Raw genomic sequence first — 19,976 nt, 5'->3', positions numbered from 1 at the left:
GCAAGCGGCCTTTCAGGCTTTAGTGCGAGTTGGTTTGTGGCATTCGACGTGTGAATGTCCCTGCTGTGTCTTGACCCCAACGCTGCACCTTGTATACTTGTACACATGCCTTTCTAGTACACGAATAAACAATGAAAACAATGAGATGGCAGCAATATCAGCTTGCATATTATTACACACATGCAAACAAATGGAGGGACAATGAACCCATGTACACTTATTTTGTATAAAGCAATAGTTTTCATCACTAAAAACCCATTTTCTGAACATAACTGTAAGTGTGATTAGGACAAATCAAATGAGTAACATAACAGTTATTTGCTTGCTGGACATTTTAAATGGATTGAATAAAGAAGAGAGAAAGTTGAGACCTGGGTTTTCTTGTCCTCCTCTCAGGTCTGTCCTGACTCCAGCTGGTCAGGTGTTGCATGTTTGTATTGCTGAATGACTTTACATATCAATGACATCAAAAGTCATAGCATTTTGCATTGTCATCACATTTTATCAGGCTGCAACAAAAAAAGAAAGTAAAAGATGCAAGATCCACAAAACTGTCGACCAATACTTTTTCATGTTTTGATGAAAGAAGTTATTTAATAAAAAGCCAGGAACACAAAACAGCTTAGATTTGAGTAATACTTCTTATACAGCAGGGACACTTCAGCGAGTTTGTGTGGCTGCGGATGCAGCTGGTTCACTTTTGACTCGAAATGCAGGCATTTATTTTTGTCTCCAACAATATTTCCTCCCTTTCAACAAAGGTACTGTTGTTTATGATCCCCCAGCTAACACAGAAAACATTGATGATGTGTGTGTAAAGCCAACGATGCCTTAATGTTGCCTTTAGGCGAAAAGGTTGTGTGCTCTTCTGCATGTATTCACTTGTTTATTGGTTTTGTAATTTCCCAACTTTTAGCAAAATCTATTGACCTGCACTGAATCAAATCTTCAGAGACGACGTGTCATCATCCAGGGACCAATATTACATTTGGGGATGTTAGCAGCTAGTTGTTTCACAATAAATCCCCAAAAACTGCAGCAACAAAAAAAAAAGCCCCATACAAAGCAGATGAGAGGCACCTCATGGAGCAGATTAAAGGAGATCAGTGTGTGTTGCCATGGAGACGCTCCCTGTACAGTTTCACACAGTGATGTAGCGAACTGACCTAGCTAGTTAGCATCGCTATGAGCTAATGGCTGTCATGCTAGCCGTGCTAACTCGGTTCCACAAACAAACATGGCGTTGGCGAAGGTCTGCGCTCTACCGAGTGTAGCTCTAGGCTGAAGGGATGACCTTGAACCATCACATTCATCATTTTGTTTCATGTTCAATGATGTTGAGAGACAAAGATTGTTGGGAATAAAGCATGATTAAGTCCGTTGCTGCTGTAGCAGGAATGTCATCATCTTCACCTTGCAAATGAACAACTCAAATCAAGAAGATGATCCAGGTGTCAGAACTAGGACAATTCAGCATGAACATGAAATGTGAAGATATTTGTGTGTAGCTAAATGGAGCTCTGCCTGATTGAAGGTGTGGAGGCCTGGTCAGTAGAGCTATTGCTGGAAAGCAGCAGTTTTCTGGAGCCTATTGGGCCAAAGTCCATCCTCTTTAACCCCCGGTAGTAGATTAAGTGCAGAGATTAAATTCTGCTAAATGACTTGGGATGCGACTATTATATTCCTCGTGTGTTTGGGCCGTAACTAAGCAGCTAATCCCGTCGCTGCTATGCAACTGGATCGTGGCCTGGTGAATACTGGGCTCTGTACGGAGTCGGAACGGTGTGAAGAGGTTTGGCAGGGAGGAGGCGGGGACACCCCTCCAGGGCTTCACAGATTGTAGACGGTGGCCGACTGACAGGAATATTCCGACCGGGACAAATTGGTTTTTTTCTCTCTCATCTCCAGAAGAAAGTGAGGGTTTTGACGTGAAAGCACGGAGTCTTATTCCCCCGGGCAGGGCCGGATTCCCAAATAAAGATATTTATGTATATTGCAATGCCACAGGACTCTGGAAACCTCATCACATTTAAGATTAGCTGCTGAAACAGATCTGCGTTTATCTGTCTGTGTGTGTGTGTGTGTGTGTGTGTGTGTGTGTGTGTGTGTGTGTGTGTGTGTGTGTGTGTGTGTGTGTGTGTGTGTGTGTGTGTGTGTGTGTGTGTGTGTGTGTGTGTGTGTGTGTGTGTGCAGGGCCGCCCCTGGCCAAGTGGGGGCCCTAAGCGGGATTTTATTTTGGGGCCCCCCTTCCAATAACATAATAATAATAATAATAATAATAATAATAATAATAATAATAATAATAATAATAATAATAATAATAATAATAATAACAATAATAAAAATAAAAATAAAAATAGAAATAAAAATAAAAATAAAAATAATGAAAGTAATAATAATAATAATAAATTACAATTACTAACAAATCAAATGAACAGCCTCGATCAACAGTGGAACAAGAACTTTACAGATGCACATGTCTGAAAAAACTTTGTGGCATAAACAGTTTATGCCACAAAGTTTTTTATTTTTTATTTCAACAACATCCCACCTTCAAGTGAAGCACCAGCCTCTCCTTGTTTGGACTTTTTCTTTCTTTTGCTAACTCCTGAATCCTATTGATGTTTGGAAGCCATCTCTCTCTCTCTCTCTCTCTCTCTCTCTCTCTCTCTCTCTCTCTCTCTCTCTCTCTCTCTCTCTCTCTCTCTCTCTCTCTCTCTCTCTCTCTCTCTCTCTCTCTCTCTCTGTGGCGGTGTTCTACGCGCCTCTCGGCAAAATGCAGCGCATCCTTTGCGCATTTGCAGAGAATGATGATACTTTATTGATCCCGAGGGAAATTCAATTCACTTGCGCAAAATGGGGCCCCCCATGGATCGCGGGGCCCTACGCACAGCGCGTGTTCTGCGTGTAGGGAGGGGCGGGCCTGGGTGTGTGCGTAAATGAGAGCTCTGTCAATGAGAGCTCAAACTCAGCTTCCCCATTAACACTTGGGACCAGTGGAGGAGCCCCACAGCCTCAGTCAGGGTGTTTCCCTCACAGGGTCAGTATGGGTCAGAGGTCAGAGGTCATGGTCGTGCTTTTCAACACTTCTTCACCGTGGCCAAATTCCTCCTCTCCTGTGTGTGTGTGTGTGTGTGTGTGTGTGTGTGTGTGTGTGTGTGTGTGTGTGTGTGTGTGTGTGTGTGTGTGTGTGTGTGTGTGTGTGTGTGTGTGTGTGTGTGTGTGTGTGTGTGTGTGTGAACACTTCCATCACCCTGACATGTAATCAAACCACAGCTCAAGGAGCAGTTAAGCAGGATGAAGTGATATTTCAGCAAAAAGATGAAGATAACACACACACACACACACACACACATACACACACACACACACACACACACACACACAGACAGAACCAGAACTTGGCCTTCACAGATTTGACAGACTGGTGCAGAAGTCGGTCAGTTGGTGTGTGTCGGTGTGAACTCCTCACACCTGAATAAGAGCAGATCAATACAGAGCTGCGCTCTGCTGCCACCGAGTGGTAGAAAACGGTAAGGGCAGCTGCTGCAGAAAATACTTTTAAAGAAACAATTTTATTTATCTATCTATCTATCTATCTATCTATCCATTTGTTTATTTATTTATTTGTTTGTTTGTTTGTTTATTTATTAATACGTTTGCATACGCTGTATTGTGTTTTATCCTATTTCAAAACAGATATAAAAATGTTCCTTTCACTTTAAAATTCCTAAAGAACCCAAGCCAGCGCGTAGCTTGTTGCACATGGTCCACATGTTCCATAGGTTCCACATGTTCCACACAGGTATCCCTACATAATTTGAATGCTTATTGTTCTGCTTCCTGACGCATGGTACAGTTTTGGGCAAACGGTTCAGTTTTTCATTTTAATTTTTGAATTTTTGAAGCAGGTTCAGGCACTTTCCACTTCCTCATCTCAGAGCATTGTTGTGTGAGCAGCAGGGATGAGGAGCCTTCATCATTGGGACGGCTGTACAGATGTCATCCATCTGGCCGGCTGCACAAATATATAAGACCTACAGCGACTGGTTCAAAGATTCTACTACAATGGCATTGTGGTAATCACAAGAAAGGTTGTCAGCTTATGAATAGTCACTCAGTCATTACAATGTAATTGCACTTTAGTTATGATGGTTAACACTGCAAGGAAAACCAATTGATAGACTTTTGTTAAAAAAAAAGACAGATTTACAGTGATATGCTCAAAGTTGATCCCCCAGGAGAAAACAGAACAATGTAAAAATACAAAATCACACTTAAAAAGTCATTAAAGGAGAGATGATGGAGGAATGTGACTGAAGAGGGTGTAGTGTATTGAATTTATCAGTCTATTTTTACATCTTTAGTTGTACTTTCTGCCTCAGCATCTTTTCTTCTGTTCCCTCTAACATGTTGCTGCCTCTGCACACGTTCTGTTAACAGCACGGTGATTTCTTCCTCCGTCAGGAGATGGATTCTTTATGGTGACTGATGGAGTCATAAGATGATAATTCACCTTCATATAGCACAGATAGGGCTACAAATTGATCCCACACACACAGATCCTAGATCTGTCTGTCTCACACTTCTCCCAATACGGCGGTGGCGTCCGGACAGGCGGTGTCCCGGCGCTGGAATGGGGAAGAGCAGGTGTACTGCTGTCAACAGGGGCTCAGAAATACTCAGCCCGAGATGTGGGGTGGATTACACATTTATGTCATCATATTAAAGGCACTCTGTCAGCAAACACCTCACGGGCCCCATTATCTCCAGCTCCAGAGCAAAATCCCTTCTTGAAGGGACGAGAGCCACATTCAGTGACGACCGACAGCAAACCTGAGGAGACGGAGCTGTGGATTAAAGCAAGAGCAAAAAGAGAAATGTGTTCAGGAAGAAGCCATGTGCTGCTTTATGACTGTTAAACCAACAAGGTGACACATTTACGTCTCTTTATGTGGTTATTTCAGTGTCACGTTTCGCTCCCGCCCGGGCCACCGAGACCCCGCCGTGTCCAAATAAAGACTGCGAGGGTCCTGCCTGGATGTTGTACTGTCCCGTATCACCGCCGGTGCTTTTGGCTGTGCCTCATCCTGCAGGCGGGCAGACAGCGAGCGTGGAGGCCTTCGCTCCATATGTTCCTCCTCGCGGCCTTGAGCGCGGCGTCTCCGGCATGCTCAGAATAAGCCCAATGATCTCCAATTACCCCCCTCTCACGGATTGTTTGGTGTCACTTGTCGTCTGCCGACTGGATACGAGGATTCTGCGCCCACAGTGTAAAAGGATAGTTGCACAGTTCTTTTGGCGTGCCCTGTGCACGTTACAACTCAATCGGAGCGCAGAGCCGGGGTGGACTCACACCAACCTATTATGACTTTCAAGCTGCTTCAGTCTGCGACGGCTTCCTTGGCTCTTGTGTTGGTTTGTCAGCCTTGTGAGAACAGTCTTTCCTCCGCTTCTCCTCATGGGGCCAGGATGGAGAAATGTTCGTCAGCTCATCAGGCTGAGCAAAGCAGGCTGATTGTTTTATGCTGTTTTCATTCAATGGCAGCAGATTATGAAACACACTTGTTCCCCCGAAGGCCCCTGAAAGTAAAGACGTGGAACTCGTTCATCTGACACTCGGATGGGAAAGTCGTTGACACATCGGATTATGAGAAACTCCCAGCAGGACACATCCATCACTGCCCCAATGTGAAAATAGAACATGAAATGGACCAGAACAAGCTCAGATTTTGTGCCGGGGCTCCGTGACGGTATCACATCCTCACATGTACTGTCCAGTGAAAACTGTACTGAAACACTGTCCTACAGGCAGAATGACCTGATATGGGTCCACGGGTTCAGGTGGGCGTGTGACACGAACACGACTGCATAAGGATGAAGGGGGGGGGGGGGGGGTAGGAGACCTTGTGAAGGCAGGATTTTATGATTGGAAGCACCATCTGTCCACCTCTATGTCTCTTGTCACAGCTTGGTGGGTTTTCTTTTTCTTCTTCTTGAAAAGCAGAGATGGACTGAATGGTGACCTTGCCGCCTCCCGGGAACAACATCCTGGTGCTGTTTGGGTGTGTGAAGCAGAACTCCAGCATCAGTGATTTTGTTGCCAGGGGGAGGACCAAACCGGCGGGGATAGGACTACAAAAGAAATTCACTTGGGGAATAAATGCACATAAACATGAACAGTGGGGCCGTTATCAGCTGCAGAGGTGTTTATAGCAATCATATAGTTTCTATAAATATGTTTGGACAAAAAAATCATCCAACACCATGTAATCAAATGTGTTGTGCACACCGTTTTGAAGAAGTGTGGATTAACTCTTGATTATTTCCACATTTCACTAACTTTTCATTATTTGAGAGTTTTGGGGTTGTTTTTCCACTTTTGACCGCCAGAGTGCGCTAACAGTCCCCTCCCATTATGGTCTAACACTGAGATGGACAACTTTAGTATAAAATAGTCCCCACTATGGGGTCAAATATACTGGCACAGATACTACAAGGACATATACATGGGAACAATGATACATGGTTTAAGATTTTAATAAAGTTTCTTTTAATTTAATAATGTTAAGACTGACAAATATGATGAAAAGGACCAATGCCCAATATGAACCATTTCTACATGTTCTCATGGAGATAGGGACTGTCTAAGTTATGTAATGGGACACATAAAGACTACTCACTACATGCTGCACATGTTTACTACTTACTTAATGTAATTCGATGCAGTTTTCTCAAATTAGAAAAGATCATTTATATTTTTCTGAAGGAGCATATGTATCTAATTATTATTATCTTTACTGTGTTTCACCAAATACTACAATACACATAAGCCATCAGTGTTCCCGAGCACCACAGACAGATTGAAATTAAATGATGACCTGGCTGGTGTACGACCGAGGCACAGGGGAAACATGCAAACTCCACAGAACGGCCTTCATTAACACACTCACACCAGGTTATTCTCACTGAGGGAGCTGCTGCCACTCTGCCTTTATTGATTGATGCTTAATTGTGAACTCGAGTCCGTTTTTTTAATGTTTGAATCATTATATATAAAGACGCTTTGATATCTTTGGAGTTAATTCTTGAATTACTGCATGGATGCATTGCACGTTGTAGCTCATACCACAGTGACATCCACTGTGACTCTCCGGCAGTGAGGCGGCTGTGTTGCATTTACAGTGGATAAAGTTATTGATCTCTGTCTTGGACTGAGCTGCAGCCTCCGGGGACAGCTCGCTATACATGAGCTGTTCGCCCTCTCTCTCCGTCCTCACATCCTCTCTCCATCACCTCCTTCACCATCCTCCCTTCTTTACATCCTTCCTGACCCGTCTGACCTCTCATCCACTTCCTTTCTCTCTCTCTCTCTCTCTCTCTCTCTCTCTCTCTCCATCCTCTCTGTGTAGAAAATCTTTCCATCGGAGGTGATCGGGGCTCACAGGATGCAAGGTAAGAAACGGGAGGCGCTGCAGCGTTGTGCTGCTGATGCTCCCGAGGTTACAGCGCGCTGCATTCTGCAGCGTCATCATGCAGCAAGGCTTTTAATGCCCTGATGAGCATGTTCCCCTCTTTGTTTTGCCAGAGTCAGAGTGCTTTACGGGTGGAGCTGCACTGGTGATTTCAGTGGGCGGCTTGAACTGGCTTCCCCAGAGGAGAGGCAGTGACACAGAAGTAAAGAAAAGGTAAATCTGACTAATTCCTCACTGGGACGTATTGTCTGCTCTCATGCTTTTGTGTGTTTCACCAACCGGTGGGACTCTTGGGTGATTGTTTGTGGGCTGACTGTTTGGAAGAGTCTTATAATGTGACTCACTGCTGAGCCCATCCACCTGTTACACAGTGAGGTGTTAATTTACCCCAAACAGGGCAGATTACAGGCTTCACGGCCTACTGCATGTGTGTGTGTGTGTGTGTGTGTGTGTGTGTGTGTGTGTGTGTGTGTGTGTGTGTGTGTGTGTGTGTGTGTGTGTGTGTGTGTGTGTGTGTGTGTGTCCCACATCCTTTACGTCACAGCTGCTGTGAGTCAGCTCCTCTCTTCCTTCCCTGAGTCACCCATCCAGCGGTTGCTTGGTTACCGCGGAGCGGTGAAAGTTTCCGATTGCGTCTTTGTCTCCGCGGATGGACGGGCGCCGATATTTATTCAGGCTCCGGGAGTTGAGTGGACAAATAACGGCCGCGTGTTTGTGAGCACCATCTCGTTCAACAGAAAAGAGGCTGACGAATCAGTTTTAGTGCTTCCTGCTGTCGGACCGTCACCCGAGACGCAGCCAGACTGTGGAACTGTGACAGGAGAAGCAAGACGCTGACGTGCAGCTGCATTCAGAGCCTGAACATCACTTCTGGTCATCGTGACCCGACTGCAGCTTTTGCCGGAGCTGAACAAGAAGCACTCTCAGCCCCGATGTGCAGTAAACAATACAGTCAATACTATTGACTGATGATTCAATAGTTTTAATCTTGAGAACAAAATGAATAGAACATAAGGCCTTCAGTGTCCTCTGTTTCACCTTTTCCTTTTATCCTCAAGATGTACATTATTGTTTCAACACAAACAACAAATGTTCACTGTCAAATACTAAATGAACACTATCACTCCGTCTATAAATAGATATCAATCAATCTCATCTATCAGTGTGATTTGCAAGTATATCTCTATACAATAAAAATGTCACCTGTGTGTATAGCTGCTGTTGAACTGATGTGTCTGAGCTATTTCCTACATCACCATGTACTTAAAAAGTAATAATAATCAAATGCCACAAGATTAACACTCCATTTAAGAATTGAGATTTAGTCTGTGCTTATTAAAACTTAGACCTGTTTATGGATTAAAATGATGTGGACTCCCCTCAAGCTTTGTACCAGATGGTGACATCTGGTCATTATATACTCAATCTGGTCGCCTGCTTCAGATATAGCAGTGTGGATGATGAGGCAGGTGTCAAATTACAAGCGTTTGCAGTTGTATGTGGGGGCTGAAATAAAAGGCCAGAATAAGATCAATGTGGATATATTCTATGAATAAATGTGAATAAAGAAAATGGTCACTATCCCCTGTCGCACAGACTGTTATTCCAGGTTCAGCAAAGTCAGGGAATTTTGTGGCCATCAATGAGAACAAAGATCAGTACAGATGAATTAAACGTATAATGTTGAAAGTCAGTCACTGTGGATTGTCGGCACAGGGGGGAAGAGCTGGATTGGTGGATGACTCAGGCCGACAGACGTCCAGCGGCAGGGATTCGTGCTCTCGACCGAGGAGGAAGCGATGCCATTGAGTCGCTGAGGAAGACGAACCACAGACCACGTCTGGCTTCACCTTGCCGTCTTCCAAAGGAGCTTTTCCAACCGTCAGCATGTGTTCCTCCAGACCCTTTCATCCGCTGGATGGAATTCACTGTGAGTCTGCCAGACGCCTCCAGTTTGATCCCAGTGAGATGGAACACGGCTGCACACCAGGACAGAACTGCACAAGACCCGTGTGAAAGCTTCATTGTCTACTGTGATGATCAGACCCCGGCACTGCTCTTCAGGGACATTTCCTCCGGACTGCATCTGGACCGTCCCTTCAGAGGAGGCATGTCAGTGGAGCTGAAAGACACGGCGGCCCAGTGGACTCCCGGTCCGAGCCCCAGCCCCGAGGACCACCACAGTGACCCAGGAGTCCCGGACCATCTGAACGGACACAGCCACAGAGGCCTGCTCAAGTCCTCGCAGGACCACGGTCGTCCCCGACGATCAGGCGGGAAACTGAGGAAGAGCGTGTCCTTTGATGACGACGTCATGGTCTACCTGTTTGACCGGGTACTGATCCCCTTCTGTTCTTCTGCCAATCTTTATGAAACATGTGGTATTAGGTATGGTTTTTTAGTTCTTAAGACAATAAGAACAACACATAAAACCCTATATTGTGTATTATCTCTTAGGAAAGGCCGACTCTGGAGCTGCAGCCTGAAGCGACTCTGACAAGCAACTATTCCTGCAACCTGCAAGGTTTCACAGTGAAGGACAATGGTGAGAAAGGCTTTGAATCCTTTATATTAAAAAATTAAACACTGAGAGACAATGCTAATATTCTGCCTCTGTGATCTTACATGACATCCTTGAGTTACAAATGTTTCTCTTGAATGTCTCTATATTTTTTGCAGCATAATCTCATAATAGTCCTTGAACTTTTCCCTCAAATGTCCTTTTTTCGGTCTGTGGTTTGAAAAATTGAGAAAATTATCATCCAGCTTCTGCACTTCATGTATGAGCACAAGTGTAGAGAGCGCCTCTATGTATACAGCTCTATGTAACATGTCTAAACTCTCATGTATTACTGTTGCATAACGTTTGTGAAGGACAATTGCAAATGCCCCAGAAATCTGGTAACAGTTCGAATATCATGCAAATCTCATTTGAGCGTCATGCAAAACTCCCGAGAACTTTCACTGGCAATTTCTACAACCTTGGTCTAACATATTATTATTATTCTTAGTAGTAGTAGTAGTAGGAGTATATACTGTATATACTGTATATCATAGCTAAATGAACATATATATATATATATATATATATATACACACACACATGGAGAACAGGCAAACTCTGCACCGACACAGATAGACTGTATAAACATGATATTTTCAGTTTCCATCCTTACGGGTGCAGGTTTAACTTGTTCCAGTGAATCTACACAATGAACTAAGTAGGTAAACAGTGACAGTCTTCATCCCAGTGTTTAAAGAAAACCTCCACATTCGACACTCCAAATATTAGCAGACAGGAAGGCTGTCGTCCCGCCGGTCTCGAGACGCCAGAGGCCGCCGCCGGTTGATGGTGTGTGGGTTTTTGCCTGCAGGCCTGGAGTGGGAGGACGACTTCTCAGCCTTGGAGAAGAGCCGCCATCTGCAGTGCGCCAGACCCGCTGGGCGCCGCAGCCTGCACCTGCCGCCGGAGCGCTGCCCTCCATCCCAACGCTGCCTGTTCCTCACCTATGTCACCGAGGCAGACCTTGAGCTCTGACATTAACAAAAAGAAAAAGAAAAGAGAAAACGGTGAGTGACACAGAAGGACACACACACTGCGCTCTAGTTGCGTTTTGTTTTTTGCCAAATGGGTTTATGACACGGCAGCTTCCTCGTCTCGACCCCTGCGTTCAGCCAAAAGGCCGCCTCCTCCGTCGCCATGGCCTAATGTGACATCCACACTTGTTTTCCTCACAGACAAGCCGGCCTTGGTCTCTAATGGAAAAACCCACTAATCGCTCAGATCTCGCCCTCTATCACCACTAACTCATCTCCCCGGCTCGTGGCCTGTTTATGATGACTCAGGGATTTTAATGGCCCCCACCCCCCACCCCCCTCGCTTCTCTCGATGGGCTCGAAGCGCCTGCCGTTCGTGACATCACTGTGTGATAGTGCGATCGAGCACCGGAGCCGGGTTGCCGGGATGACATGACTCCGGTTGCACAACGCCACCGCTGGCGTCTTTCCAGCGGCGAGACTCTGGACGCCGTCTTCCACGCCAGGCTGCGTGTCCTTGGACCTCGACTGGGAAAAGCTGAAAGAGAAGCGCTGCCGGCAGAATGAGCGTCGCCTTTTATTGAACACCTCCTCAGAGACACACGCTGGTTTGGTCCACGGGCTTCAGAGGCCTTTTGCCTGCCTCATTACCACAGTGTCTCCAGCTCAGAATGTATCTGCAGCTGTGACAAAATAAACAGTGTGAGCCTCTGGGGGTGGGGGGGGGGAGGGGGGGGGGGGGGGGGGGCTGAGCAAACTCAAAGCAAAAGATAATGTTTCCACACGAGGTTTGGTTGATTAGATAGACTGTACCTGAGGAGGGACAGGAGAGCTCCTTCATGTGTTCACACTCACTCCGTTGTTGTTTCCTTCACTTCACAAGACGACATGTTGACCTTTATGAAACACCCTGAAGTGTCGGCGGCGAGGTACTGCACCCCCACAATGTGGAAGAGTAAATCACACACACACACACACACACACACACACACACACACACACACACACACACACACACACACACACACACACACACACACACACACACACACACACACACACACACACACACACACACACACACACACACACACACGGTCAAGGACAGCCCAGCCTGGACCTGGAGGTGTTTGCTGGGAGCGCCACACCTGCACACGATTACATTTCGGAGCTGATGTGCTGCGGCCACATTCCACTTCATGTGGGATTCTTGTTTTGTTTGTTTTCCCACATTTAAAATGTATATTGTTTCCAAGAAACAGGCAAGAAAAAGGGAGAATGCAAACAAAAATACTGGGAATAGTAATGTAACGACATTAGGTACAATTGGTCATAGTGATAACAGAATACCAAAATAGCAGTAGACTAACCAAGATAAGATCAATGCTCTATAGAGAAACTTAAAAAAAAAAACCTCCCGACAGTCTGAAGTAAATTTCACTGTAAATTAAAATGTGGATCAAGCATGTCAGATACAATATATGTGTTAAGGTACAGTCCTGTTAGGAACGATTCTCACATTTCTGCATCGATGTCCACTTTCTAATTTATTTTGTAAATAAGCCTCTCATAAAACGGTGTTTCTGAAATGACAACTTATTGTTGTTTTGACTTTATTCATTAAAATCCTTCTGGGTAAAGGTTGGATTGTTAACGTGGTTCTGCTGTTAAGCTCGTTTTTATTGGAATGTATGTTATGTGTAATGAACCATTTAAAAACCACATTATAAACATTTGTTTATTATTACTGCCTTCAGCTCAAAAGGAAAGGATTTGCTTTATTATTGTAAGGCAAGGCAAGGCAAATTTAGTTATAGAGCACCATTCAAACACAAGGCAATCCACAGTGCTTTACAAAAAAATTTAAGAAATACAGAAAAGCTTTACAAAGAAATATATTAATGAAAGAAATACATAAAACCTTTAAAGGAAATGAAAGAAATACATTACAACAAATAATGAAGCTTTACATAAGCACAAACCTCTGGTGAGATCCTAGATTGTAGATTCTAGATCTGGCTATCATTGTTAAAAAAAAAAAAAAAAAGCTCACCTAATTTTAAACTTTAAAGTTTCACTCAAAGACGCCTCATAATGTGAACATATTCAAAATATGCAATATCTTCAAAGGTCACTCAACTAAAAATGATCTCACCTCTACAATCAATATTCCACAAATAAATAGAACTCTGTGGAACGTGTGTCCATCCATCCTCTACAGCACTTCATCCTGTGGAGTCACCACAGCAAAGCACCGCCCAGCCATCACAGGGCAAAGCAGCAGACTGGAGGAGAATACCCAACTACCCCGGATTTGAACCCACAACCTCCTTTCTCTGAGGAAACAGTATCAAGTCTTCGGGCTGAGCACCGCTCAAATATAATGCATGTTCAATTCCTTGACTGATGAACTGAACAGTGGATGTTTGGTTTTGCAGATTGGAATCGATCGCAGTAGCAATAATAAAAAAAATTTCCGGATCCGTTTAAATGACGACGGGGCTCCGAGTCTCTGAAGACCAAAGTTTTTGAGAACGGCTGCCGAGGAGGAACTTTTTAACAACACTCCAATTGTGTCTTTTTGTAAACAAGGAAGAAAAAAACCCACAATTTTCTGGAAACGCTCGGACTCAGTCTCTATGTCGATGGAGGAAAAACACTGCTACTGCGCATGCTCACCTTTGGTAGTTTTATTTTGACAGTCGCTGTAATAACAATCCAACTGGGTCGTCTGCCCAATAGAATGTCTGCGTTCCCTCATTCTTAATGTTTAGCGTGTTGCTCTCTGAGTGCATGTGCCACAAAAACAGCCGCCACTAGTGGCTGAACATGAAAACTACAGCGTTTTCAGTGTTTCTGCTGTCGCTATGTAAACGGACGAGGTTCTCAGAATGTGAAACTTGTTTCTGAAACAAAAACTAAACTAAAACATTGTCATGTAAACCGTGTTTCAATGGCGTCACAAAGTAAAATGATTCTAAACATCATGTCTTGAGATAAATGTTGACTTAAAACTTAAACAAAGTGCTCTTTTTCTACAATGTGCTATTTTTTAAACTTCTTCACAGTACATCTTTTATATCACGTCGTTTATCTTGAGGCTATTTGAGCCAAAACTGCCTGAATGTCCAGACTAAACCAGTACAAACCAGGAAGTATATAACCTGGAAATAACCTCCGTCACGTCTTTAAGAGTCACCAATTCACAAATCCATGTTTTTGGACTGTGGAAGTTGAAAACTGCAATACCTCCTTTGCTCAGTTGGCTTCATTCCACAATTTTTTCAACTTTTATGTGAAAAATTCAATTTAAATGTACATTAAAAGGATAGAAACAAATATATGAAGAATAATACATGGCAGAATTAAAAAACAAAACAAAAACTAAAGGAGATAATAAAGGTAAAGTTTGACTTGTTCTTGCTTTATATTTTGAAAGGTGTAGTCTCAGGAGAGCTCAGAGGTGTGCAGCAATGAAAGGTCCCCCGAGCTCAAACTGAAACCTTGGATCTTGGTGCTGTGAGGCACCGCTGTGCAGCCGAGGACGATTATCATTAAATAAACACTGAAAAAGTGAAAACAGGAAGAAGAACTGAAGCTGAAATGGTGCAATGTCTTTCGTCTAGTAACTTCGACTGCACATACTCAAAATCTATATTAAAAATGCCCTTTTAAAAAAAACTTAGATAGTTAAGTGCAAGTATACTGGAAAATGAATGAATTTGTTGTTCTTGCTTTTAAATACTGCAGAACAGACCTCATGTAGGACACAGTGGCTCTATTTCCAGTCACCACTTCCTTTTATGAAACAAGTTATCGTGTAATCTAATGAGTTGACTATCTACCACAGCTGGAGAAGGCAGTAACCCTAAGTTAACGCCAGGTCAAACGGATGAAGTGGGATTACTGCTGATGGCAGGTCTGTGTGAGGAAGGGGTGCGATTACTGTTTCATTACACAAAGAGATGCTGCCGAGCAGCATGTTTACAGACAGTTTATTTTCTGGTAAGAAGTAAATATTGCATGGTGGTTTAGACCTGTTTCCATGCAGCCAGGTGTAGCCCGGGGGACTGTATTCAAATGACGTGGTGGGAGGCGATAAGCCCCAATGGAAATTATGTTAACTGTCCAGCCTGACTGGCTTTATGGCTCCCGGCCACTGCCTCAGCTGAAGGGGACGGCAAACTGTTCAGGGCGGTTTGATTCTGAGCTACGTGCCTAATGTGGATTTTAAAAATGACATAAGGAAATTCTCCACCTATTTCATGGCTTTTTTGACCCAAAAAATAGTTGTCTTCTGGTCACGCTTGTGAAAAGGGGTAATGTTCCACAATTAAATAGGTATTATAATGACCTTAATACGGTGATTCAAACCAGGTCTGACTTACTAAAAGAAGCAGTAATTTCCCCAACTTCAGTTGAAATCTTTAAAATGCTGTTACATTTTTAACACTGTTAATTTTATTGTAGCCCCCCCTCTGTGTTTTTCTCTCACACACCACAGCATAAAGCCTTTACTGTACATTTCTGATTTCCTTGATCTACATCATCGTGGTTGCCCTATGGAAATTCCTCTCAATTCCACTGTTATTTTCTTTATTCAGCAGCTTCTCGCTGAGCAAAACTCTCCAGCAGGCAGTGAGGAAATAAAACTAGACCAAATTGAACAAGAAGCAGTAGCAGAAAATGAAAGGTTATGTGCAGCGTCTTCACAAAGAGAAAGGATCAGCTAAAGGCAACAAAAGTGAGAAGAAGAAAAATAACGTGTACACTAACTTAAACAGTTAACCCGTCATAGGGCAAGTGACAATATTTGAGAACTTGAGGATGTCTTTAAATGTTAGAATTATTTTTATGTGGCTGAGTTGCTGTTGTTCCCAGTCACTTCCACTTTGTTATTGTACCACTAACAGTTGATTGGAACATTTAGGAGCGAGGACATGTATTATTACACAGGTGGAACCCTGTCCTATCACCTATCCTGTACTGGAATTCACTGAGCTCCTGAGAGACACCTTCTTTCACTAATGTTTGTAGGAATAGTCTGCATGCCAAAGTGTTTGAATCTATACACCTGTGGCCATGGAAGTGATTGGAACACCTGAATTCAGTGATTGGATGGCAATAGGATTTTCTTTCTGGGTTCTTTTGTTTTTTACATATCTTTATTGTTTTACACATGACCAAATGATGTATATAATGTTCTAAAGATAAATATAAGCATTTCCCAAAACATCCTGAATTGGATCGAGGTGATTAAACTGGTTACAGACATAATTTACTGACAACTAAATTGACATTTTCTCACCCAGTTGTTTATGTTACACACCTTTAAAGAGGAATGCAAATATAAGGATTGTGTTTACCCCTAGAACATCTTAAAACTTGTTTTCCCGAGTTCGCGCGTCCAAAACGAACCTTTCAAAGACTCACGCGCAGCGTCGCCTCGCGCTGCTGCAGGAGGCTGCAGCCTCTCCAGCCTCGCGCTCTGATTGGCTGAGCAGCGCGACGTGTACATCAGTCAGCTCCAGGTAGCGCTCACACATGTCACACTCCTCTGACTGTGTGTGTGTGTGTGTGTGTGTGGAGGGAGAGAGAGAGAGCGACAGAGAGAGAGAGAGAGAGAGAGAGAGAGAGAGAGAGAGAGAGAGAGAGAGAGAGAGAGAGAGAGAGAGAGAGAGAGAGAGAGAGAGAGCCGCTGCTCGGTGTCGACCCGCGGCTGAGTGACCGTCATGAGCTCCCGCACGCCGGAGCTTCTTCTTCTTCTCTGAGCGGGAAGAAAACGGGAAAGTGAAGTTTTCGACGGTAAGAATTAAGGCTCGTGTTTCCTCCACGTCTTCGTCTCGTTCTGCTGAGGAGATGGACTGTCCTCATTCTGAATGCTTAACAACTTTTTTTTTTTTCTTTCTTAAAAATTCCTGATTGAAATCTCTGTGAACATAAAGGTAAAGTTGAACCATTGGAAGTTGCTGTGAGCCGGTGGCTCATTCTGTGTTGTCACCTTGAGATGGTTGTTATCGGGGCAGATTGGCCCTCAGACCTGCTCCAGGCTGATTACATGCACCAGGATGCAGAACCTGTTTGGACTGGATGGAACCGTTGGCTCGGATGTTGACATGTCCCTGTTTCCTCTCCCGTCTGGCAGGACCAGAGAAGCCCCGGGAGCCACGGGTGACGAGAGAGTCGCCGCCATGAAGTCCAAAGGAAAGGCCGTGAGACCGTCCAGGAGGACCTGGTCCGACCCGGAGCCGGAACCCGAGCCAGACACGGAGGCGGAGCCGGGCTCCAGCGAGCAGGAGGGTTCGGAGGCCTCGGTCCGGATCGGCGGCTCCTGGCGGGGCTCCCTGAGGAGCGGCGCCGGGAAGCGGCGGGGAGCGGCGGCGGCGGCGGTGGGGGGAGGAGGCCGGCAGCGGCGGCGGCGGGGACAGCAGCACGGCTCCGGCACCAAGGAGCGCAGCGTCCGGCGGCTGGAGAGCAACGAGCGGGAGCGCCAGCGCATGCACAAGCTCAACAACGCCTTCCAGGCGCTGCGGGAGGCCATCCCGCACGTCAACACGGACAAGAAGCTGTCCAAGATCGAGACGCTGACGCTGGCCAAGAACTACATCAAGGCTCTGACCACCATCATCCTGGACATGTCGGGGGCCTGCCTGCCCGCCGGCGGCGGCGGCGTCCCGCCGGAGGCCAGCGCCGCCAAGCTGCTCCAGTGCTACCAGCAGCACCTGGAGGAGGACGGCGAGGAGGGTCTGACCCAGTACCTCAACCACATGCGGGGCTTCGCCCAGCACAGCTGACGGCGACACTGGGACCACGCCGAGCGAGAACCCAAGACTGACGACCGGACGACCGCCGAACGGACGACGAGGCGAAGGCGAGATGGAGGGAAAGACTCGCCGCCTGCCAGAGAGCAGACTTTGTTCCCCTTTGTGTTATCGTGTTGATCTCGTCTTCTTCTGTTGAGAAACTCGCCTCTGGTCGTAACCGTCGCCGCCGGGGACGACGACAGAGGAGTGAAGCAGCCGGTCTGAATGCTGAAACGCCGAGGCGAGACTTGGTGTTTGCTCACGTGACGATCCAGCGTTTACTCTTCTCCCGCATGCCCCCGAGAGGCGAAGACCACGCTTCACGCCGCTTATTTGCGTTTGTGTGTGGAGGCAGGAGAGCTCAGTCAGAAAACACAATGAGAAGAAGAATCCTCTGAGGACTTTTATTTATTAACAGACTTTTGTGTTTACGGTCACGAACAGACGGACTCCACCACGTTAACGCTTCAGAGCGGCGCTCGCCAATCACAGACACTATGTACACTTGATATTCACAGGCCTCCGCATATTCAGTCACCAGGAAGGAAACTTTCAGACTTTTTAGATTTGGAGAATAAAGATGACATTTTCAGTCAAAAATAATGAGGGAACTCATTCATTGTTAAAACTGTGTTCTGTCTTTTATTTTATCGAGTTTTCTAATGATTCTGTTCAAATCCACTTCCTACTGACTTGAGGGTTCAAATACAGGGTTGTTTGGTACAACATATCCCCCCACGCAAAACTATTTTGAATCTTCAATCAAATCCTAAAATTTGCACATTATTCAGGGAAAACCTTTGTAAGGTAAAAATCCATTTTTCTCTAAATGTAAAAGAAAAAACCAATGTACGCCCCGTTTACACACCGTTTCAAGTGAAAACGCATTTTTCGCGTTTTTGCATGTCCGTTTCCGAAAAGTTTGGCATTCACAGCAGCGACTTTTCAAAAACGATGCAGTTTTCAAGTAGGGCCACTAGTGGGTGCTGTTGGTTGCTTCGTCACGAGGCGGTGCAGAGAACAAGGCCATGGTCAACGACGGCGAGTAAGCAGACATTCCACTATAAAACTACCAGGTGAAGATGGGCGTCCTGTACGGGGTTCTATTTGTGCCAAAATTCTGAGCGAGCGATGGGAAAATTTGAGCGCAAAAAAATTAATTGTGCAAGCACACTAGTAGCATTTTGAGGAAATATTTAAATTGTGCAAAGACAAACTTGAGATTGTGCGCTCAAAAATCATTTCTGCGCTCAAATTCTTCCTCTGCGCTCTCAACCTCTCTCTCTCTCTCTCTCTCGCTCAACCTCTCTCTCTCTCTCGCTCGCTCAAATCTCTCCACCTCCGCTCAAGTCCTGCTGTGCGCTCGCTCAAAATGTCCAAAGCCCAAATGTGACAGACACGGTTGTCCACCAATCACAGATATTTGGGGCGGGCGTTGAATTCTGATTGGTTGCTTCGGCTTCTGGAAGTGCCTCATTACCAACGAAGAAGAAGAGGGAGAAACAAACTGCGAGGGAAAACAGAAATAAGGAAAACTAAAGATAATGATCCTGGATTACAACATGTTTTCCCCCGCAGTTTGTTTTTCCCTCTTCTTCTTCTTTTTCTTCTTCGTTGGTTATGAGGCACTTCCAGAATCCGAAGTAACCAATCAGAATTCAACGCCCGCCCCAAATTTCTGTGATTGGTGGACAACCGTGTCTGTCACATTTGGGCTTTGGACATTTTGAGCGAGCGCACAGCAGAACTTGAGCGGAGGTGGAGAGATTTGAGCGAGCGAGAGAGAGAGAGGTTGAGCGCAGAGGAAGAATCTGAGCGCAGAAATTATTTTTGAGCGCAATCTCAAGTTTGTCTTTGCGCAATTTAAATATTTCCTCAAAATGCTATTAGTGCGCTTGCACAATTAATTTTTTTGCGCTAAAATTTTCCCATCGCTCGCTCAGAGTTTTGGCACAAATTTAACCCCATAGTCGTGACCCTCTGGAGGCGAACGAAGCGTTTCCTAAAAGTTCCGTTTTCAGTGGCTCCGTTGTAAACGCAGTCCCAAAACACTACAAAGCTTTTGCGCTTTCACTTGAAAATGTTGCGTAAACAGACGTGTCGATACCACCCACGGTTTAACGTTGCACTGAGGCCAAAAACATGGCGGACGAACGTATTC

The 19,976-nt window shown here is 45.1% G+C and overlaps 1 protein-coding gene across 2 annotated transcripts; it reads left to right on the top strand.

Moving 5' to 3' along the window:
* The first annotated feature begins 7,583 nt into the window (after positions 1–7,583).
* Positions 7,584–19,277, top strand: bhlha15 (basic helix-loop-helix family, member a15). 2 transcript variants are annotated; one of them, XM_080516715.1, is made up of 6 exons: positions 7,584–7,688; positions 9,192–9,405; positions 9,540–9,810; positions 9,933–10,020; positions 10,850–11,045; positions 17,158–19,277. In XM_080516715.1, exon 6 carries the CDS (start codon positions 17,204–17,206, stop codon positions 17,804–17,806), a length of 603 nt encoding a protein of 200 aa, XP_080372841.1. In that variant the 5' UTR covers positions 7,584–7,688; positions 9,192–9,405; positions 9,540–9,810; positions 9,933–10,020; positions 10,850–11,045; positions 17,158–17,203; the 3' UTR covers positions 17,807–19,277. The 2 variants fall into 2 exon arrangements, with proteins under 2 accessions (XP_080372841.1, XP_080372840.1); XM_080516714.1 differs by lacking the exons at positions 7,584–7,688; positions 17,158–19,277 and having other exon boundaries at positions 9,387–9,810; positions 10,850–11,039.
* The last annotated feature ends 699 nt before the right edge of the window (positions 19,278–19,976 follow it).

This window comes from Blennius ocellaris, assembly GCF_963422515.1.
Source record: "Blennius ocellaris genome assembly, chromosome: 21".
Classification (NCBI taxonomy): Eukaryota; Metazoa; Chordata; class Actinopteri; order Blenniiformes; family Blenniidae; genus Blennius; species Blennius ocellaris.
Note: the sequence above shows the minus strand (reverse complement) of the source record. Positions and strands in the feature narration are given on the sequence as shown.